At 37.0% G+C, this 24,396-nt stretch overlaps 1 protein-coding gene across 11 annotated transcripts in view; it reads right to left on the reverse strand.

The window, feature by feature from the left end:
- CNOT4 (CCR4-NOT transcription complex subunit 4) overlaps positions 1 to 24,396 on the reverse strand; it is a 77,275-nt gene that overhangs the window by 22,114 nt on the left and 30,765 nt on the right. For 6 of the 11 annotated variants that reach the window (XM_086885787.1, XM_086885794.1, XM_086885795.1 and 3 more), the window contains exons 2-7: positions 21,579 to 21,822; positions 13,938 to 14,135; positions 11,123 to 11,209; positions 10,487 to 10,588; positions 9,627 to 9,752; positions 4,916 to 5,040 (exon numbers count right to left, since the gene is read on the reverse strand). In XM_086885787.1, the coding sequence (XP_086741913.1) occupies positions 4,916 to 5,040; positions 9,627 to 9,752; positions 10,487 to 10,588; positions 11,123 to 11,209; positions 13,938 to 14,135; positions 21,579 to 21,752 (812 nt within the window). In that variant the 5' untranslated portion in view covers positions 21,753 to 21,822. Of the gene's footprint in view, positions 1 to 708; positions 865 to 4,915; positions 5,041 to 9,626; positions 9,753 to 10,486; positions 10,589 to 11,122; positions 11,210 to 13,937; positions 14,136 to 21,578; positions 21,823 to 24,396 lie in introns of all 11 variants that reach the window. The other 5 variants (XM_086885785.1, XM_086885791.1, XM_086885792.1 and 2 more) reach the window with 1 other exon arrangement.

A 24,396-nucleotide genomic window follows, 5' to 3' on the forward strand; every position in this document is an offset into this window, starting at 1 on the left:
CTCTGAATGAGCCTAACATTTATTACCTAAAGTGGTCTGTAAAGAACAAACCAGACTACAGACTAAGACTGTAAGTGATGCATACATCACTGACTGGAAGAGGACACCAGTTCTATTAAAGAAGGGCACCAAAAAAGAAAAAATGTTGCCTGGCAATAAGTGATTATTTTAAGAAGATGAATTACTTCCTCTACACAAAGAAGCCTCAGTTGAATCTGCTGCCCTGTTGTCCCTCTGAGTAGTAATTGGGGAACCCTTTCCTCTGTGCCGTGCTTCTGGAACACAGCACTGTAAGGAAATGACAGGTATTTTAGCCCTAACATTTAACTTCTCTCTACTGAAGCTTTTCCAAGTGACAAGCCTCCTGATGTACAGCAAATAGCATGTAAGTTTTGTGGAAGCTTCTGCACAGAAAAAAAGGAAGGGCTCAGCTCTGACTGGGACTGTGCAGCTGTACAAGCTGCTGATCCCAATTTTTCTGTTCCCCTCGGCCATTAGCTGTACTGTCACTTACAAACTTCATGTTTGACTCCTGCAGAGTCTGCCAATCAGTGTTTTTAACATGGGCTACACTAAGCCCAGCTTTTTGTGACCTGATCAAGGTTTGTATCCAGCTCTCCATCCAGAGAGACTGAAGAATCATTCCCTCCACACCAATCAGTGAGAGAGAAAGCAAGCTATCTGAAGTATAAAAGGCAGCACAATTACCCGAAATCTGAGTCTGCACCATCTGGAGTCATGTGTTCTGGGTCTGTGCCATTTTCTAATATAGGAGGCGTTTTCCTGTGTTCCATTGTTAAACCGTTGGCTGATTTACTTGAACTCTGTAATGATGGCCAGGCATCTTTGTTATTACTGTTGGGTCTGGAAAAAGGCAAGAGTAAAATAAAAAAAAAAAAAAAAAATAGAAGAGTTCAAGTTATGAAGAAAGTGTTTTAAAAATTGTAAACACTGGGGAAATAAATCCTTGTGCCAGACAATCCATAAGAATAGATTTATCTGGATATTATTTTTCAGATTTAAATGGTGATGACTTAAAAAAAATAATTAGTGGGATAGGCAGGGTAGAGAGAAAACCAGAGGTAATTCTGTTTTCTTTCCTGAGTAGATAGCTGCTTTGCCAGTCCTAAAGTCCAAACTTGCCCATTTGAGGGAGAGTAAAAAAAGGTAAATAAAAATTAAAAACGCCATCAATAGTTCAAGTGTCCAGACCTCTGCATACCTCATTTAGAATTACTTTCTATAGCCCAGAACTATTTTTAAGTTCTTTAAGTCATGAGCTAAGTCATTCTTTTTTTAATGCATGCTTTATACTCCAGTTTCTATCAAGCCTGGCCACAACAGATGAAGTTTTATGCTTTAAATCTACACAGGAGTCCACAGCTTTACTAACAGACAATGAGATCAGCCAGACCAACACACTGTTCAAGTTACTGCTCCCCTCATTTCTAGTTTAAAGCCATAATTACTTCCCTTTTATAAAGAAATATTAAATTTCATTTTATAGTGCACATTAGAACTGAAAAAAGTTCAAGAGAGGATTCAAAGCCCAAGGTTCTGTTGTAAATAGTTACATTCTGTACAAATTTAAGCAAAATGGAATATAGTCTATAACCAAACAGATTTAAATACAGTGTTGTCTGCTAACCCCCTGCAATCTTATTATAGAAGATCTGCTTTTGTGTTCTCAAGTTCTTCTACATTACTTGTAGCTTTTTATTTGCTTCTCTTAAGAGAAGTTTTAGTGTCCCAAGACCTGTCTTCCCAAGGAAGCAGCTTTCACCAATAAAACTTTTTAACATGTGCCCTTCCTGCTGTTCCCCTACGTTAGTATGCTCCTATTACATGGTCCAACACTTAACTCTGCATCTTTAGGTCAATTTTCTAACTTCACTGTCACAATCTGGAAATTTCAGTAACTGCTTATAGCAACACAAACGTTTCCTAGTTCTGTTCAGATAAAATTAGTAGCTCCACTCAAATCTCAGTATTTTAAGATTTGTTATTCTGTATCCATCTTTTCTCAACTACCTATACAATATGTACATAGATGGGTACTTGATCAATTTACAGATCTCGGCTTTGCACACATTTGGATTAAGTTAGAGCTGGTGAGTGGATTAGATACAGAACATCAGGGAAACGAAGAGACAGCAGCAGCATATCTGTCATTTAATAGTCTCACTTGTACAAAAATGAACTGAAATCCAGATATATCAAAACTGTCATTCCATTAACAGATTTGTTATAAATATCTAAATTTATGTTCATTACACAGCAAAGCCATCTCTATACCAAAACCAACTTTAAAATGCCAGTTAAAAGTCAGTTTTGCATCCAAGGAGAAAGGGAAAGAGAAACAAATTAGTTTATGTTTTCAGGTGGGGGGTTTTGAGTGTGTGGGGTGGGTTTTTATTTCAGTTAAGTTCAGGCTGCATGTCTCTGAAGGGCTGTTCTCTAAAAGATCAGCACATGCTTAATAATTGGCTCTTCTTGTAGCATAAGAAAACTTAGTCTTTTTTCAGTTTCTGAAGAAACTTTCAGTTCTTCAGAAAAATGTCATCAAGAAAATAAAAAAGCTTGATCCATTTTAAATCTGGAATATAACTCCAATTTTAAAAGAACATAGTCACCATGATTATCAAGTAACATACTAAGAGATGAGTACACAAAATGGCCCTAGGGGATTTTAAGAGTTGCCTTCAGCAAGAATAAAAGGTCTGCAAGTAGGACCTTTCAAATTAAAACAATTGTAGAAAAACACCAGAGTTTAACAAACTGTTTTCTACTACTGGGTATTTCTAATTAAGCACCTACTACTTAGAACTCAACCTCTGTTCTACTCCATTATGAAACAGATATTCTGCACCCCAAAAACACAAGAAGCATTTCAGACTTGCCAGAAGTTGTGACAAACTACTAAAAATATGAATATTGTATCAATGAATCCTATGAAAAAAATCTTACAAGAACCCAGCTGGGTAGAAACTGTGAAAGAACAATGTGCATTCACTGGTGTAAAAGCTACATTTTGTACTGATGAGATGGGTCTTGATGAAACATGTCAAAATCCCAGCTGCAAGAAATGCACTTTGCAACCCTAAAGGTGGTACCTAGGCATTAACAAAGAACAGAGTCCAAGCTGTGATTAAGCTGTTCAACTGACAAGAGAAATTACCTCCAAAAATTACCACTTGCTGCCGTTACAGTAACATGCCATTTTTTCCATAAGTGTTAAATGTTAGCACCACAAACTGGCCAAGCTCCAACTCCTAATTGCTTCTAAAAAGCTTAAAAGTTTGGTGCAGTTTTAGATAGCGCATTCTTCCCGCACTGGTATAATTTGTTTGCTAGGATCTAATAAGGTTTCAAATTAAAATTAGTTCAAATTTCAAACATAAAATAATCAATACCAAATTCAAGAAGTGGTGTATTTGTTTTGCTTGCTGTACTTTACCTTTGAAGTCAATATTGAACCAGTGCCTGAGAAATAAGAAGCAACTCTGTCCTTAAGAAAAAAAGATCCCTCTGGAAGTCCTGGCCACTTACAGTCAAAGTGCATATGAAACTGCCTCCAGAAATTCAAGAAAATAGTCCCAGTATACCAGCTAGAATACCAGTTCTCAGAATCGTACTCTGCTCATTCAAGATACATTGACAGTATTTTAGATACAGGACCCACTTTCTTGCTTAGAGGGCTGTGCAGTGATGCTTCCACTGGCAAACTACTGTCTGAAAAATTCAGTAGTGCATGAACTGGCACACAACACAAACCCTGAATACAAGGCCAAGGTACATATGAAGTGAAATCTAACTTTCACGTTTTGCTCTGCCCATCTCCTTTATCAAACTCCTACAAAAAGGAGTGGAAGAAATTGTAAGCAGTTTTTATTTCTTTATCTTAAATATGACATTTGAATGAATAATTAAGGACTGGTAACCAGAGACTTTCATTTATCTTTGTGTGACTATATACTCATATGGATAGAAACATTTTCACAACTTATTGAACAAACTACCTCAACAGAACATTATTTTAGCAAGCCATAGTAAGTGATATCTGCAATTACAATATAGTAAAGAATATATGGACAACACCATAAATTATGATGTAAAAAATCGTATTAAGGTCATGAGGTTTCTCAGTAATAAAAATACAGACTGCATTTATAATGACACCATACCAAGAAGTAGACATCTGGTCTTTAAAAAATACATTTGGTTTTGCAAATATAAAATACAAGGTCTTCTTTCAGAAGACCTTCTTCCAAACTACCGATTCAAATGTAGAAACATGTTTCATTCCTAAGACACCCACTGTTTTGGAACAAAGTGGTGCATGTGTCCTGGTTCCAGCCAGGACAGTGTTAATTGTTGCACTGGACAGGAAGGGGCATGGCAAGGACAAAGAGGTATCAATTCTATACCACCTTAAGTAATTTTCTGGGGACTGGGGAAGGACTCTCTTATGGGTCAGCATAGCCTAGCAGAAGAAGTGGTCAGGGCTGCTGGGGGATCACCCTTCATTGTGGGGTGAGAAATCACTTGTGAATGATTTGACTCTTATACCCAGTGTCATTTGTATTGTTGCTGTTGCTGTTTGTTTTCTTATTTCACTGCTGTTTCCAGTAAATTGTTCAGATCTTTACCTTCTGTGCCTCCAGTTCTCCTCTCCTGCCTGATACAGGAGAGGGCAAGGGGGAGGAGTGTGGAGTGGCTTCAGAGGGAACATTAAATTGGAGAATATCGCTCCTGAACAATATGTCTATCCACACAGAAAACCTATCAGATTTTATCATATAATAGGTACTAAAAACAGTAGGCAATTTGGGGAATCAAATAGGAATACAAGTTTCCTTTGGAATAACCAGAAAAAATAACCAGGCAGTCCAGCATCAGTACTTATGCATCCTACCTCTGCAGTGCTGTCACTTTGTTCTTATTCTTGTCAACTGTACCCGTAGATAATTGGAGAAAGTTGGGGTTTAGTTTGTATAATTCTTGCAGTAGTTTCTGTTCGTATTCCTGGTGCTTACCCGCCTAAGGAAAGAGAAACCCACAATGAATGAATAATGGTTTAATATATATATATTTATAGTTACAAATTTTTATATATATATTTAATATGCCCCTATATATATGGTATGTCCCAAAGCTTAGTAATTTAGCATTTACAACTTAACAGATCACCCTGTCAAACTCAAAACAGTGCTTCTCACTCTCAGTATAGATGTAATCTCAATGGTTCTAAAACTTGCGTAGAAATCATTTGGATGTACCTACCTATTTACAATTTTTTTGAGACCTCTAAAGCAGAAAAGCACCAATAACCCTATTGTAACTTGGTCCTCGTTTTAATCAAGAGCTTCACAAATACACCATTAGAAACCACAAACAGATCTCTGATATCTCTGAAGGCAGTCTGCATTTCATATTTCAACCATACTAAGCTTTTCAGCAACGGGAAGGAACAAAAAGTTCCTTTTAAACAAGAAGTTCTTCCAAAATGAAAGTAATTTTATATTGGCTTAATAAAACAGCTGAGGTGTATGACATGACAAGCAGTATATTCTAAGCAATAACTGATAAATCATTCTTTTTAATAACTAAAAAATGGAAATATTCTTTCAGCTAATTAAATTGACTGAGAACAACTGCTTGCTTTCAGAAATTGTGGAGGTCCAATCCAACTCCAGAGTACTAGAATTTGGAAAATGAAAGGAAGAAGAGTATTTTTTAGTCTAGCTTGCAGATAACATTGTGGCTTAATTTATAAAAAAAGCCCAGCAAGATCTACTCCTACCCCCAGCATTTAAGATAACATCTGAAATTCAAGATGAGGATTCATAGCTTTTGTAGGCTGTTATGACACTCCAACCTAAGAATTACTACTTGCAAGTTAAGTATTATGAGTTGAATCAAAATACAAAATAAAACAGTGAATTTGAAGTTGTCAATAGCTTTTCTCTACAGTTTCCAAATACTAGATGATGTCCAGCAAAGGAAACAAGTTCCAAAATTTATGGTCCGGTCTTCTAAATCTTAAATCTGAAACACCAAATTTATTATCTATCACATCTTCATTATTGATTTAGAAGCTCTCACACTACTTGTACACACAAAATTTAACTTTTTTCTTACATTAATTAATTCCTTAATGTTTTGTTGGAACAAGAACGGAATTAGTGCACAGGCAATGTGGACACACCCCTAGAAAAATTTTACAACCTGAAAGAAAAATGTAACTTGTTTCTTCAAGAAAATATTACACATGAATAGACAAAATACAAAAAATAGTACTGCTGATAAACTACAATCCCTTATGCGTACCTGTAGAAGGCCAACTGCATATCTCACTGGAATACTTCAGGTCAAACCCTATTAATGCCTCCATTATTTTCCTATTAAATTCTCCAGTTCTCCATTGCTGTTTGATTCTGAACATGTTCTTATGCAGTCAACTTATACCACCTCTCATGAAGGACTGAAACATCCGGTGTATGCATCATCTTACTCACTTTGTCAGTGTCTACACCCAAGCTGCTACCTGCAGTAGGAAAAAGTGTGGTTCTACAGTATGGCTCACCTAAATGCAAACCTTGAGATATTCTGCACCCTGGAAATGCTTCTTTCACCATCCAACTAAGACTGTAGCAACTAGGTTGATGCACAGATTTGCACAAGTAATGATTTTCAAACATTAAGCAGCTAAGTAAGAAGAAACCTCTCTGGATCTTTCAACTTGCTTCAGTGACTAAAGACTGAATATCATGGCCAGGTACATCGGGGTCAGTCTTAAGTTCATTTACTTGCCACACAAATGCAAGAAAGAAACAAGATTAAAATCCTATAAGGGAGCTTGCAGTAATTGTGTTTTATTTATAACAGACAAACCAGAGGCCAAACTCAGCATCTCCAACCCACCTTGAATTCCCAGTTTCACTTTCAGAGACTTCCTAGAGTTCTATTAATTCTTTTTAGTTTGCCACAACATTTAGATCTATTAATCATTTAACCTAGAATGCAAATTCATCCACTGACAATTTTTTTTAAATACAAAGTCTGCAACCATGAACATTCAATCTCATTAAATGGACCTGGAAATTCACTGACACTAACCCTATTGCAGGAAAGCTGGCACACTGAAAGAACAATGTACCTAACAGGTGCATAATTTTCAATTACGTTTAAGAAAGCAATGAGAAATTCAAAAAAAGTTTAAGCATTATAACAAGGAACAGGGAAGGAAGATTCAAGTCACCAAGATGATGTAAAATCTACTCAAGACTTCTGAAGAAACTCATACACGAAAATTAAATCCCAACCAAGGTATGTAGCCTATCAATTTTAACTAACAGTCAAGCCAGAGGACTGACAGCTTGCCACTGACTTCTCTGAAAAGGGCTGCAGAAAAGATTCTATGAACTACAACTGCTAAGTAAACCTCCATCCTTCCAAAGATTACAGGGTAGCAATAATAATAATAATGGTAACAATTTTTAACAATAGAAATTCACGGATAAACACAAAGCACTGGGATTGAATCTTGAGTATCTTTTGTAAAGGGAAACTCTGCTTCACTAACATCAATTCTTTATAGAGTCAATAAGCATAAATAAAGAGACTCCACAAAATTTTAAAAGAAGATATTTATTAATCTGCCATGGAAGACAGTTTGAATTGAAGATAGTTCAAAGTATAACTTTAAGGGTGCAGAAGCAAGCAATAAGAACTGATGACTAGCATCAGTTCTTTGCAACACCATCAGCATGCACAAGGAAAGACTGAGGACCAAGTTCTTTGCTGACAATAATAAGTTTTTTGGGTAATAAACTGCCATGTTAATAAGGAGCTCAAAAAGAATCCCAGAAAAATAGGCGAACAAGCAAATGGTGGAAAATAAGCTTCAACATGGACATGTCAGACAACATAAGAAGGAAAAAGCAGTCTAGACGATAGTAATCCACTCCTTATCTGTGAACTGGCTGTTATGGTTCAGAAAAAAGATGCTGAGGTTACTGCCAGCAGACCTCTGAAACTGTTAGCTGATTATGCACTAGCCACAAATGATGTGCTGGCCATCACTAAGAAGGCCACTTCAAATAAACTAAAACAAAATGAAAAAAAGCACATATCGCACAACATGTAACACATTGAGAACCAATAAATTAAACTTGGCTTCCCTCATATCATGCATCTGAGCTCTGCATCTCAAGGAGGACACAGCTAGAACATATAGAGAAGGGCAATATATTACCGCAGAGATGGAGCAACTGCTTTAAAAAGAAGTTTAAAAGACCAGAAACTATGATTTGGAGAGAAAGCCAGGAGAGACTAGATTAAGCTTTGCCACCTTACAAAGGCAATGAATAAAGTAAGGGGTTTTGCTTTAAGCAAGCACTACAAAGCTAAGATTAAGGCACACTTGACAAAACGAACTGGTTAGCAGTTTAACACATGCAAAAGAAAGCACTTGACAAAACAGCTAGTGAATTTCTGGGGCTTTCTGCCACAAAAGACTAAGGGGTTGGCATTATCGACAGGTTCAAAATGGATTAAATAAATTCATGGTTGACAGGCTTATAAAAAAACTAAAAAGACTAGACAGGAACATATTGTCAAACATGTATATGTAACGGATCTAGACGGTGGGAGAAATACAGGGAAACTAACAGGAAAAGTGGCCTGCTTTGCAACTTGTTCTTGAATTTCTCCTTCTATTGCAGTTAACTACTGAAATCCTCAGAAATAATTTGTGGAAAGCATTTAGTAACAAAGTAATAGATACGGGTGTTCTTTATTCTCTGACTTACATCAGCCTAACACATAAAAAAAATTCTACTAGAACAACATTTGTGCTGGCACTGAGGGTGGGGACCCTCTGCTTCATGGACACATGCAAAAATTGCAGCATGGATGCAAGGCTGGCATACTTGAGTTTAAAAGCTTTACCATACCTCATCCAGAAGGAGGGAGGCAGACCACAAGACCTCAGAATGCATCCCATCTGAGACAGTAAAGCTATCCATTTACTTGGTTCCCTACCCTAGACAATAAGCATTTTGATGTTGAGATAGTAAAAAAAAATAAAATCCCAGCATCATTTCTCATGTGCTATTATAGTTACCCTCAACATTTTATTTGCAAATGGTTTCTAAACGCTTCACAGGCTGGAAGAGTTACCGGGGTTCAGACAGCATGGTCAGTCACAAGCATGAGAGTCAATCCTTGATAACTGTCCACACACACCAATTTTACATTAAAACCCAGATCTGCACTGACTTTTTTCACAGAAATCTAAAATGACACTACCTTGCTTTTTTTTACTAGTATGAAAAAAGGGAAAGTAGTTAGCTCAGGTTGTTTGAATTCTCAGCTAAGAGTTTATCTCCATCTTTTTGGATCCATCATTTTTATCTCCATCTCATTTCCATCTCAGACTTTAAAATCAGCATACAATGAAAAAAACTGAACTAAATCTTCTTTGCAATATCCTATTGGTTAATCACCTTTCAAATTTCATCGCTGCCATAGCATTCAGCAAACACATTACACATATTAAACTAAATCAGACACAGTAAGACAAACATGCCACATTTCATGTGTTTCCCATTCACTACACTTACCTGCATTTCTTCTTTTGTGAAACTGGCTGCTTCATCACCTAGTTCATGTAGATACATGCAGTCTGGTTTTGGACACTGCATATTTTTTAGAAAATAACTGCAATATTTTGTTGTACCTAATGATGCCTGAAGGAAAAAAAAATAAAGTACTGGATGTTAAGAGTGCCTTTAACCATATAAGATAAAAAAAAGTTATATTTTAAAAAAATTACCTCAAGATTTGAAATTCCATCATAATGCATTTTTGATGCAGATGGAATAAAAAGTCCATTTGTGAGATATCTATATATTCTTGGGGATTAGATAATTAGGATGCATTCTTATTTTCACCCAATCTAAATAAATGCCTAAGTAAGAGCCTCAGTAAATATCTGCATAATCATAAGGAGGATAAGTGGCAGGGTCAGGAAATTAATACTAACTAGATCTTCTATAGCCACCAATTTGGTCAAATCAGCCTGAACGGGCACCAAAAGGAAAATTTTCTGATTTCCCAGAGAGCTTTTGAGAGGTGTGGCATATGGACTACAGAAATGTTCTGTAAAAGCAAACAGCGGGTTTTCACACTGTACTATTTATGCTATACAATAAAAAAGCCACTGTGAGCACAGTGAGGAGGTAGATATCTTTGACTCAGACTTTGTCTTAAGAAGTCATCTGCTAACCCACCAAAACACTGCCTGCTGGATGCTCACTGAACTTCCATTTTGAGATTAATAGCAGGAAAATAAGTCAAAAGCCAATGAATTGGACATTCTTGTTCAGCAATACAAGCATACCCATACAAACAAAACTGTATATTAATCCCTGACATTAGTGTTCTAGAACATATCTGCAAGAACATAAAACTATTACCCCACCTTAAGTGTTCTTCCGTCTACCACCACATTATTGACACACTGTATGGCTCTGAGGGCATCTTCTGACCGGATGTAGGTTACATATGCACTGGCACTTGGACCCTAGGAAGAAAACACACACTATTTACTTACTTTTCTTTCCCCAGACAGATCTGATCATCAAGTCACCTTTTTAGCTGCTCACTTCATAAACTGGTATATTCAAGGGCTTGACATTTTTAACAAACAACTGCCAAAAAAGGCAGAAGCCATAAAAACTCATGTGAGTGATGCATAAAGAACGAAGAAAAGAGGAAATGCATCAGTATGTTGCATGAATGTTCTAAAAATACTTAAAAGGCATCTTATCCCCAAAATACCGATTAGTGACTAATGCCATATTGCTGCTTCTTTAAAGTTTCTCATCCTGTCTCCCAATTTTCAATCTTTCTACATTGCATTTTGCATCCAGCTTTGAGAGTCTGGTTGGAAAATACCTCAGTAACTTAACAGTAATTTGATTCTTGCAAGGCCTTTTTTCCTTTTTACACTCTTACCTGTTACTTAATCAGAAATAGGGAGCCCTAGATTCACTCTGCACACATGTATTCTCTAAAGGAATTGAAATAAAAAAAATTACAAAGACCTCTGACTTACCTGTGAGCCTGCATATGATGTGCTGTTATTAATGACAACTTTATGTATTTTACCGAACTTCCCAAAATATTCTGGTCGTTTCAAAACCTACAAAAAAAGAAAGTTCAAGTGGTGTACTTATAATTCATACAGAGGTGTACTTATTCTGTAAAACTATGCAGCTAAAGCCTTTGACTAACAAAAACCATGTCTCTCCTAAAAGAAGAGCACAAAGATTTAGATTTGTTTTTCCACATAAAAACATTGTTACTCGCAATACAAAGTATGTTGTCACTGCAGAACTTTAATGACAAATACCCCACATTTCATGTTGTATTTTAAAAAAATCTTTCAATATTCTGATTACCCAAACCCCACCCTGGCAAAAAATATCCCTTTGAGCAGAAAACATTCCTGCATATATCTGTTTTATAATTTGATTAAAAAAAATAAAAATCACATTCATTCTCATTCCCAAATAACCATACACTTTAAATTTGAATTCAGCTATATTAATTACTAGGTACAAAATGCTGAATCCTGACTGCCATGCCCCACACTCCAAAGAAAAAGGGAGTAAACCAATCAGCTCAAGATAAGCTCAAGTTTTCCAAAGAACAGACTAAGTAAAGGAAAACAATAAAGGAAAATTTCCAAGGACAAAAAAAACATTTTGGAATCGACATCATATTGAAATGAATGAGTGTCTATCACATCTGGAAAGGAGGAAAAACACTCATCTTGCCCTTGCTGGAATCAGTTAGTACTAACACATCATTTAGGGACCCTGTGCAAAGCAAGAACATCACCAGCATATTAAACAACTCTGCTGAATAACTATTACCTGTGTACCAATTAAATTGGCAATATAGTTGACACATTTATATCAAAAGACTTTTTTTTTCTTTCAATTTCTGTGATGGAAGAAGGTGCAAAAATACTGACTACTAAAGCTAGACTAAATAAGGGCATTTCTGGTTCTAGATAATAACCTGAGAGGATATAAAGGAAGTTTTTCTTCCCCTGCTCCATCTTCATAGTAGCACTGGATAGTGCAGTTAAACTGTACGGATCCAAGAAGTGAAGTACCCCTTCTCCCTTCCCAAGTGAACCTCAATGCCTTCAAGAACTAACAGCATCACACCTGGAACATCCCAAAGAACTACGGGGTGTGTTGTATAGAGAACCAGTGATTCACTGATCTCTTCTGACTGCTCTTCACTTGGTCTACATGCCCTCTTGAAACATACTACACCCACCCTCCAGGCATCATTCCAGAAGAGAGTGACAATCCTAAAGAAACTACCCTTTTACCCAAGCATACTGCAGATCATACTCCTGGTACAATATGACAGCACAACCTTCACAACTCTAAGAGCATGTCAACAGAAGAGGATCCACCTGTACTACATTATGATCCATAGACCTATTTCTAGAAACAGCACATAGAAGCCAAACTCTCATTCCAAATAATCTCAATTTATGAAGAAGTTTTTTGCCTGCTTAAGTAGAAAGCTTGAATGCATTGTATAGTTTTTTAACTCATCTCTCCCAGGCTAGGTTTCTTAATCAAGTCACCTTGTGCTATATGTAGCATTCAGTAAGTACACTTTATTTTCTGGTATGTCGTTGAGAATACTGCTACCAATATACCTAGTACATCACATCCCCACCCACCAAATAAACCCATTCCTAGCTACTTCAAGTATTCAGTGTAAAATTATATGAGGTTTTAAAATAAATAAAAAAAACATATTTACTACTATTTCTTTTAATTACAAATCCTCCATCTGGTCAAAGAAATAAAATTTCAATAATAAATTCATATTGCATTTTTCAATGATAAATAGCCCCAAGCCAGTGCTGACAGCTGCTTGCAAATACTTGCTGCTATATTTTAGTACATACTGAAGTGTTATACACCAGTTCAGTTTTAACTTGATTTTTTTCCTCTTCCCTTCTTATCCTTCTGTTTTTTCTCCTTCACTAAAAGCAGCTTTTTACATTTGTTCTTTACCAGTCTACCAAAATACTGACCATACTCTGAGACCGCAGAAACAGCCATTTCTGTTTGAGACTTTTTTAGATAATGTAGTCTGATAAAGTGAATTTAATCTGGCACTGTAATTTTGAAGACATCTACCTTATCCTGTAGTACGTTTCCTCCATATTCTAATTAAAGATACTTTTGTGCATTAGCACTTACTCCATTGGCCACCTGCAGCTACAACTGATGATGGAAGTAAATAAAGCATTTTAAACAATCAGTTTTCTCAAATGAAAACCTTATTTTTGATGATGTAGAGTTGTAAGTCAACTTTTTCCAGGGTCTTCCTCTTACTTTTTCCCCACAACTTCTTAATGACAATCCTTATCCTAGTATATACTTCCAAGTGTTGGCTTTTTTCTTCTGTCCCTACAGGTTTGTTGATAGTATATATCAATCCTTTGTAATCCAACCAAGCTCCCATTTTAGAATTGGTGGTTCATGACATAGCTTTGTAGTGCCAGCAGATCCAGCCTAGGAAAATGAGTACCTGAGAAGTCCTTATGCTTATTTTTAATTTAAAACCAAACTCCTGTTATCAATCCAAGAATGACTTCCCCCCACCCCAAAAAAACCATGGAGCATCTGTACTCCCTAAAACAGAGACAACCACTTATTGAGGTTATTATGGAGGAGGAAGCTAAGGTCCCTTAAGAAAGAGGAGGGGGCCTCATGGCAGCAAACCTTTTCAACACTGCTTCATTTTGTACCCTTGAGGGAGACACAAGGGTATTTCAATGTTTCATGGCAGCAAGTTAAAAGCAAGATCTGCAAGTGTGGACTACTCACCTCTGGATCTGCTAGGCGTTGAGATAGCCCTACCACGAAGACAAGGTTCTTCTGTACAACCCGTACACTGGCCAAATGTTTGCGATTCTCTGATATCTTCTGTTTCCTCTCATTTTGTTTCTGTTTCTTTTCATTTTTTATCCTCTGCAGCTCTTCCTGGGAGAGTGGTTTGTACACTGCTGGATCTTCTGGATATGGCTAAACATAACAAACAGCATTAAAACCAACCCATATAAGAAACAACACCTTTGAAAAACCATTAATTGCCATGTCTTAATACAAAAAATTTATTTTTTATACTAATCTGATTATTATGGCAACCCACATTATAGAGGCATATTCAGTCCTTTGGGAAAGATAAACATCTTGCTTATTTTCATGGAATTCTTCTATTTATGGACATAATATTGATTTGGGCAACAACCACATTCTAACCAAGCTGCTTAGTCAATTTGGTAACATTACAAGCAGCTGCAACATGACAGCCAACACAGTGTATTATAAATTTCACTAACAAGAGCTTCATGTAAGTAGGATGAAAGCATGTACTTCATACGTATTGTCTGATACAGATCTGGGTACTTAAATGTACTCAAGACTGAGATAAGAAATCAAAATACAAATGTAGTTTCAGTGGTCCACTACGTTCAAGACAGTAACACCATGATACTACTCAAACTTTACATGGTTAATTTCTAGACAGATTTCAACACAATTAATGCATGCCGACTTAACAGTATTCTTGCCATGCTTATGTATCAGCTTGAAATTTGGTCTCTCCCTCCTACAGGTAACTTCTCAAACACAGATATAACACTGTATATTTAATCTCAAAAGTATGTAACAGAAGTACAAGTATCTGCAGAGTTACCTAGAAGGACTGCTCTATTCATGCTATAAAGGCACTGTTTTAGCTGGGTCTTGAAGACTACAGTGCACTGTTCTCTGCTCTAGATTACTCTGCAAAGCAGTCCCACATTCCTTACCTGTCCCAGTTTTTTCAGACTGAAAAGTCAGATTTCATACTGCACACAGAAAGCAATGCTAAGCACAAAAACAAGCCAACAAAACATATTTCAAACAAAAAGAAGAATTTCTGAACATCAAGAAGTAAAAAATGAGAAGAACACAGAAAATGTGAATTACGACAAAGACAGAAGCTAAGCTCAAGCTCACCAGTATGCTGAGCTAAGGTCCTTGCTTGTACTACCGTAACCAAAGGTTTCGGTGTGAAAAGTCCAACAAAAAAGTATTTAACTTTTTCCTGACTGTCCTGTGTTAATGACAAGAGTACAAAACTAGTTGTCATACTAAATAACCTGAGAAAAAACTACAGCAGATGAAAATGCTTAGGTTAAAAGCATATCTTCCTCATAGCTGCATAGTGTTACTCAAAGAGCCACCATGTGCTCAGACTTGATAATCTCCTGAGTACATCCTCAAACAAATCAAGATCCATTATTCAGTTTAAAATTCAGCATCGTTATGCTACAAGTGAGGTATCTTCTGAAAATATGCTACAGTTTACTTGAGCAGATGGCATCTCACAGTCAAACATCAAGTCCTCTGGAACATGTTTTAGTATCACAAGGGAATTTAAATGTGTAAGATACTTTAGCAGTAGCCAAAGATGTCCTTAACATGAAAACACAACAAGGACTCAAGTTACCCTTGAAGAACACTCAAAACCATAACATTTCTCAAACAGATGTATTACTCAGAGTTAACACTGAATATGACATACAGATTTTAGAATGTACTCGAAGAACACCAATGACCAACTACTACTAAGGTCACTGGAGATTTGCTATAGCCAATTATTATCTCGTATTTTAACACATCTACATACGAGGGCTTCTGAGACGCAGAATAATTTTACACTTAATGAGCTTCTCAAAATCTGTATTAGTCAATCATGTAAACTAAACAATAAAAACATTTGGTTTTTATAGGCAAGAAAGACTAGTAAGGGAAAAGAGTGAGTTAATTCAGTGAGTTAAGGTAGGAATGGGAAGAAAAGTGCACCAGTATAACAGATATAGTTCCAAATATATGGCTTGCCCTACATCAAATGATGTCCTATCATATCTACAATCCATTCTTTCAAACATTAATTCCTACTCCACATCCCATACAACACAAGGAAAAACTTGCAAGAGTGCTGCTCTGTGGTACTGTGCAAGAAATGCATTAATGGTTTTCAGTAGGTTCAGTAAGGCTCCTGAAGGTCCAAGGAAACTACAGCAAACTGCCAAAATTCATCAGCTTCTTTCTTGCCAAGTAGAGCCACATTCAGAGCATATTCTCAATTAAGTAGCAAGTCAGATGGGATATTTCCTCTCTGTGCAGCTATTTGCTGCTGGACGTCCTGTACATGAATCAGGAAACATCCTGGGTATCTCAAGTATAACCCTGAACAGAACATTTATATGTCCAAACAGTAGTTTGTATTTCTACAGGAAAGCATAAAAACTTCTAGTAGGAACACAACTAGACAGCAGCTTTAGAATCAGCGGAAGAGAAATTTCTCCATCTCAGCAGAAAGCTTGAGGCTAGCAGAACAGGCATTTCAATCATTAAGTAGCAGCAGTAATTGGTTTGCCACTGTGGACAGCCACACTTGTTTGAGCACTCAGATCTTCCAGAGTTCTCACTAGATACTGTAGATGTCTATTAAATACATGTTTTGTATATATATATATATCACTCATATGACATGCTTATAATGCTCCCAAGGAATAGAACTAGTTTAATATCCTGATTTGCAGGACCTGTAAATGACTCTGCACACATCTCTTGAATCCCAAGAATAACCCAAACACAACTAGGCAGGTGGATGATTTTCCTATCTATTTATCTTGTGTGGCATAATAACAAATTAGAAGATATTGCACATTTAAAGAGGGTGGAAGGCAAATTAGCACAGCATCAACATTTCAGAAACTAATTCTAAGAAAATAGTATCAGAAATACTTTTCCTTTCAAATAAAGGACAAAATTAGTCTACAGACAGGAAAACAAATTATTTCATCTTCAGAGTCATTGCTTCCCACAGTGCTGAAGTTCATGAACTTGGATGATGGTTCAACTGAGAGGTTCAACAGGTGTGTGCACTGAAGACTGCTGGAAAAAATCTCTGAAAGCCAAGCAAGGTGGACTGACAGCTGGTGTACCTCAGTACTATCTGGTACATTGTTTACACTGTCTAACTCCACAAATCAGGAGAAAGGACTATACACATCAGAAGCTCTCAGGTCTTGCAACAACTAAGGTGGAAATGCTATTGATGTGCCCACATCTTATTGTTTTTTAAACAATACACCTGCTTAACATATTGTCTCTAGTGCCTCAGATGACAAAGGATTTGAGATCCAAACAAAGTAGCTACCACAAGTGTTATCAGCATTGATGTATTTTCAGATGCAAGACATTAGGAGATGTCAACATCATTGATTCACTGACTAAGTTTAGCTGATACTTTTCACTTAAGTTACACCAAAACTTTTCAGAAAAAAACACTGAGGTTCCCCAAACAAGTGTGCCATCATGGAATATGACCAAATTTTCTTTACACTAAGCACAAGGCAGTCCCTACAAGAACTTCAGCAGAAGTTTGAATGTCTCTTTTGAAGTCTTTGTTTCTCTAATCAGAGATGGCCCTTGATGAATTCTCAGTCTTCCTAATTTTGTCTTGTTATTTAAGGTGTGTTTTCTTTCAGACTTTTTCCCCCCATTTCCCAATAGTTGAAAGCTGAGCTGATTTATCATGCACTTTGCTTTTGTCATTCCCAGATGGGTCACATTCCTTCCACACAATGGATGCACCAACATTTCCCACTTGCTGTCTTGCTACCACCATAGGTCCTGAAACAAGAAATACAAAGGAAGTCAATAAGGTTTATGCACAGTACACACCATTATACTTATATTTTAAGAAAGGCGATTTCCTATCTATTTCAAAATATCAATTATTGCACCAAACTACTCAGTTGTGGGCTTAAAAGCATAGGAAGAAATACTGATATTTGGAGACTGCATTAAGCCTAAGTCTTCCTTTTACATAGAAGTAATAGGAAAAACATGGATAAAACATGCTTAAAGCATGTTAATTTCTTGATCATACACATCGCAGTATACTATTTCCCTCCACCTCTAACACAAGGAGAAATAAAGGTCACTGAAGTCAAGGAACTGGAGAAAAAGCCAAAGCCACACTACAGGAACAACTGTGTATCAAGTTATATTATTTGTTGGAAGAGCAAAGTCATTATGAACATGAACAAGTTAGGCTTTTTTGTTGCTGGACTTAAAAAGTGCAGGAACTGACACTAAGGGCTGAGAGTGGCACGTTCTAATTAAGCAGATGAGATGGCATGTATTATTCACATGGCAAACAGGACCTAGACTGGTGAATTTCACAGAAAGGAAAATAGAAACATCATTGCAAAGATAAAAATCACTGGTGTTACAATCACAGCCAGCAAGTCTGCTGACCTGTAATCCAGCTTTTGGCTACAGAGATCTCTTCTGAAGACGGCATACATTCATTCTAATTTGACTAGTTGGCAGCTATTTCACTCACAGTTAAGAAGGAAGCTTTGCTTAGTATCTTCCAATTGGCTGGTTCTGAATGGCACCAGGAACCCAAAACAAGATGGTTCCATTTTTTCAAGATTAGATATTTTTGCAGTTAATGAATTAAATAGAAACAACTTCTGTTTCTCTAGAAATAGATTTTCCGAGTCTATTTCAGAAGATTTGAACAAAGTTTTTAATATGTTAATACTAAGAAGTACCAGTTTCTAACCTTTAATTCACACTAGCACCTTACTAAAGCAAATGTTTGTGTAGTACTATTCTTCATAGGAGGAAACTCAAGGCAGACTGAATCAACTGACTGTAAACACATGAACATATTCTGCATGCGCAGATGTTAAGCTATATAACAGTTCAAACATGTAGAAGTACTCTCTCCAAGGTAGACAAAACCACAAGCTAACATCTTTTCAGTTAGAAGTGAATTAAAGAAGCTTAGGAAGATATGCAATGCACAGTTAAGATCTAATGGCATAGGTGGCACTGTAGCATTTAGCCAACCTATTTTATTACAGACTTCTCCAAAATCTCCCCCAACACTTCAACCAAAACCCCTGGAGAGGGAACTTGTTCACTGCTCCTCTCCATGGATTAGTACTCAATTTACTGGTTAAGTCACACTGCATTCAATAATATTGGCACAAATAGCAGACTTCTATTATCTAATCGTAAACAACATACTTGTCTTTGTTTTAAGATATGCTTATCCGCAGTCCATTTCACAGTAAGTATCCTCCACTGGTATACTCTTTATATTTTAATACACTTAATATTTTATATGTTGAAACAGGTGGGTTTTTTTTGTGGAAAAAGTTTTTTACAGAGAGGGTGATAAAGTACTGGAATAGTCTGCCTGGGGAGGTGGTGGAATCACCATCCCTGGACCCCGGACACAACATCCCTGTGTTTAAAAAGACTGGATGTGGCACTCGGTGCCATGGTTTAGCTGAGCTGTTAGGGCTGGGTTGAATTCTATGATCTTGAAGGTCTCTTCCAACCTTATGATTCTGAAACCATTGTACCTACTATGAACGTTCCTGCTCAAATTTTGCTGTTTTGCCATGTTCTGTCTGTGCTTCAGCGCTTTAAGTGGCCACAATCAATGTAGACCATAGTAGTTATGAATAGAAAAACGCTCAGATCTTTTCCCAGAAGCCTTATGCACAGACAGGGACTACTTAGACACACTGAACACAAATACACATACCTGGTTCCTTCTGTCCACCACCCTTCAAAAGATGGCTTCTTCAATTATTTTAATGCTGCAACTCTATAGCTCAAGATGATTTATTCCCAAGATTCTGGCATGGTCTCTGGAACACAAATGTCTTTGTCTATGCCAAGGAAGAAATGTCCTCCTCAGCCAGCCTTCTTCATGCCAACCTCTTACAATCCAGCCATACAGCCCCAAATCCACTCAAGAGTATCTTGCAGTCCATGGATGGAGAATGTATCAACATAATCCTGGTCCATTACAAATTATGATGTCTTTTCCTTTCTCTCCAGGAATGGCATACGTTTCATTCCAATGGTAGTACTTATTCAAGGTTTCCCCATGAAACAGTTTTTCAGCGCAAACTGTATCCAATTAGGCAAAATATTTGCACATCCAATCATAGGGCAGAGTATTCCACATTTAAGAGTTCGGCATATTTCAAAGAATTCAGATTCCCAAAGACAGGAATAGCACACTGCTTCTGTGATTCTTCAAATACATTTCACAAACTTCCAATAACAAACAGGTAAAACGTAGTGTAGCAAATCCAGGAAAACGAAGCGACAAGGAAATCTCAGAAACCTCATCTTGTATCAGAAGAGTAGAATTTTCTTGTACTATGGGAAATTACTATACAGCATGTGTCATCTACAGCAGGTATCCCATGTGGAGAGTGATTTGTGGATCTTCGTTTTAGAACACGGAGCTCAAATACTGCGGCAAATTTGCAGAATTTTTAAACAAACATGTTGCTGTGGGAGAGCCTTCAGGCTTGCAGAGGCATCCCAACACAGGTGAACAGTAACAGCTCTAGTGTAGCCAAAGCCCAGAAGAGCAGCAAGAAAATATGACTGGAAGTGCTTATAAAATACTGTGGCAGTGAATAAAGATAGTGAGACCAAGTAAGGTTACTTGGGGTCTGAAAAGGAAGCTGTAACATGAGACAGGAAGACAAGAGAGGCATAAACTAGGGACAGGATCATGATTAAATGGTAGGAGAACAAGAAGACAAAAGTAGCTGCAACTACAAGAAGAAAAGGACCAGGCAAGAAAGTTACAGTCAAGGGAAGTCATTAAAGACAAGAAGATACTGAAAAAGAATTTTATTAAACAGTTAAGGAAATAATGAGTTTAAGAAAAACACTAGAAGGAGAAATAAAATAATACAAACAAAATAACAGGCAACTTAGTGAAGCTGAGGTTACAGTTGTGGCCAACCAAATCAGCCAGACATCAAGACACAGGGAGCTATCAAGTACTACCTTGAAGCATTTGACAATTAGATCAGAATACTAGACTCTAGTTTTTGAATTGATTCAAAATTTAACACCACTGGATATTTTCCCAGAGGTTTTATACATTTAGTATCCACTAAAATATGGATTAAAAGCTCCAGTGCCACAAACAAAACAAGCAGGTGATTTATAAACTTGCCTCTCAGTGAGCTCTATCAGTTTAGCTGAACCTTAGCTCTCAGCAAACCCTGATGCTGAAATCCTCACTGTTCTTTCTGAGAAGACTTTGTTAATGCATGAGTACCCTAGCTCAAAGGATTTTTATATTTGGCTGTTCTCTCAGCATCAGCATGCCTTGTTTCTTATCCACAGCTTCCCCTATCCATCCGGTTCTGAACTTAATAAACCAAGACCAGCTGCTTCATAACAGCTTCAATACATATGCAGACAGAATCTCAAAGATCCAACACCTCGCCCTTGATCTAGGCCATGACTAGATGATTGCTTCCCTCAAGGAAAAGAATGTCTTTGGTACCAACACAATGCAAGAGCCTTGTGAAATATGCAAGACAAGCCGCTGTTCCAGGGATTTACCTTTCTGCAAGCAGGACAAAGTCCATTCTCATCAGTGCGAATACGATGCCAACAGAAACGACAGATTTGGTAGCCACAGGTGCAAGGGAAGAAATTGATGTCATCAATTTCCAGAGGCTCCATGCAAAGAGGGCATTCCACAGGGTCTTCCTTAGCGTCAGGGCTGCGAGACATCTTTATATGTTCGCAGAGCAGCAAAAGTTTATAATAACTTAATAGACCAAGCAGGTCAGCACTTGAAAGTCTGCAAGAGGAAAAAAAAGGATAAAATATTACTAAAACTGTTGACAACTTTTCTTTTGTACCTTTAAATATTTCAGTTTTTCATAATTTTTCCTCTCCCCACACAAGTTACATACCAAAACACAAGTTTCTGCCATATCAACTTGATTGTTTTTTCCTTCTTACGAGCCTCACAAATAATACAAAAGATGATGCTGGTGATGCACCCTCCTCACCTGGACAGGCAAGCACTTTAGCAATTCACTAGCCAGTTTGGGTCTCAAAATGAAGATTGCAAAGAAATCAGTGTACACCATACATTGCTGTATGCTATGCATGTTATAATTACTGCTTTCTTGAAGTCCTTTACAAATCCAAAGTCAAATCCTTGAACGCAGGACTTAATGGTTAAGATCAATTTATTCCTTTGCTCAGAGACTTGGAACAATGAGATTTGCAGTAACATTTAGGTCATCCATTCAGACTTTAGAGTATGTTACAGAATTAACAAACAAAAACAAGGAAAGCCTCTTACTCAGGACAATTTGTTTCTCTTGTCTATCTCATTGTTTTGGTCCAAAGACTAATCTGAGATCAGCCTTAGGACTACTTCATTAGCCGTGATTTTTCAGGCATACATCTTTCTACACATGTCAAACTTTCATCCAAGTTAGTTATGGTTTTCATCAGCACTCAGTTCACACCAAAGCCAAAATACATGCAATGTGGTTGAAAAAACTTAAATTATAATTTGGTGTGCAGCCACAAAAAGGTGTTTCTGAACCAGAATTTTGAAGAAGGCCAATGTTCAAATCATCATTTTCTTAGTTTATTTCCTGAATTCAGTCATTTGAGTATACTTCTATTCTCTGTTTAAGGATGCAGCACAGGACATTTACTTTCAGACTCAAAACAAGACACCTGGAGTCACCACTGAGATAATTAAATTGGGTGTTTTCTTCTTTTTTATTTCTTTTAAGTATCACTTTGAATATGCGAAATTGCATCTAATCTCAACAAGCTGTCTCCATCTGCTGCATAAGACAGGCATGTAGATGGGGCAGAAGTCAAAGGCAATGTAGAATTGTTAGGTGCACCTTTGGAAAAAAAAAATAAAAGGAAAAAATTAACGAAACCTAAAAACACATTGAAAAATACTGAAAAGATGTGACCAGAATTGATAGCTGGATGGTCATACTAGCACTACACCACCTTCTTCAGAAATAAGTGAACTCTAAATTTTTTTTAAAATCCAGAATTCTTTTTTCTATCATGTTTTTACCACAACATCAGTAATTGAATTATACTTGAACCACACACAGACATAATCTGGAGTCCCCCTCTACTTTCTCAAAAAGTTTTCTGCTTCATTTCTAACCAAAAGCTACTAGACTGTGTACTACCCAGTATTTCTCCAGGCTTTTAGGAGCAAATCCAGAAACCAATTCTCACACCCATCTATTTGAAGAAGAGCGGCATTTAATTGCATCCCTGGAAATTAGATGAATGTATGTTGTGAGATCAAACCCTTGCTCAGATTTCAGTATGGTCTGATACCATAGCACTGATTTGATACTTTTACTATCCCCCAAAAAAGAAAAGCCAAACAACTGGTCGTATTTTGATCTTCCTCGCCCCATATCATGCTTCCTTGCATGAAGTCTATCTTAAAAAGACCAAGAGATTCTAGCTCAAGTTGGGACGCATCCCCACCATACAGGACCAGATCCGTTTAGCATCAGTCTGCAATACTTGTCCCTGTCTGCACACCACTTCAAGGACAGAAATTCCTCTACAGGTAGTCAGGAAAGAATCCTGAGGAGGAAAAACACAAGCATGCAACCAAAGCACCATCCAAATACACAGCAGAGAGCATATAGCTTTATATGGAAATGGCTGCATTGTCCCCAGATTAACCTGTAATCACAGGCTCATACCAGATGCCCAGACTACCTGCAATTCCAACTTGTTTGTTAGGGACTACATCCACTAAGCATAAAGTATAGTTCTGGCAAACATATACCACTGCCTTTGAGAGAAAAAGGTCCACTGGATGATCACAAAAAAGTAAGGATGAGAGAACAACTTTTAGATGCTGCAAGCACAACTTTTCTATATAGTACACACTAGCAACAACACTATCCTCTTTCTGACCCTCACAATGACTAAAATCAAAATGTAAATCAAATTAAGTTTAATCAAAATTAAACTTCCATGATAATAAAGTAGCTTTCATTTCATTATCTACATTTTCATTCATGCTATAGTCACAATCATTTTGACCATCTCAAAAACAGGTTCTGTAAATTTACCAGTGTTTTCTACAAAGAACACTAGCAGAATCTGACCTGAAGGGAAAAAAGGATTACTTTGCTTGGGAGCTTTGATATTAAGAACATATCCACACTGGCTGAAGAGTGGGAGGGACTGTTAAAAGGTCCCAAAATATCATTTAAGTGGTTACTATGCAGATAATACACATTTTTACAGTAGCCTGTAAACATTTCCTGTAAACTCTTCACACTTGTATAGCAGTGAAACCATAACAATATGAAAGCGACTTTAAGCCAATGCATGGGATAACAGATTTTTTTCA

The sequence above is a fragment of the Cyanistes caeruleus genome, chromosome 4 (genome assembly GCF_971803275.1).
Source record: "Cyanistes caeruleus chromosome 4, bCyaCae1.hap1.1, whole genome shotgun sequence".
Taxonomy (NCBI): Eukaryota; Metazoa; Chordata; class Aves; order Passeriformes; family Paridae; genus Cyanistes; species Cyanistes caeruleus.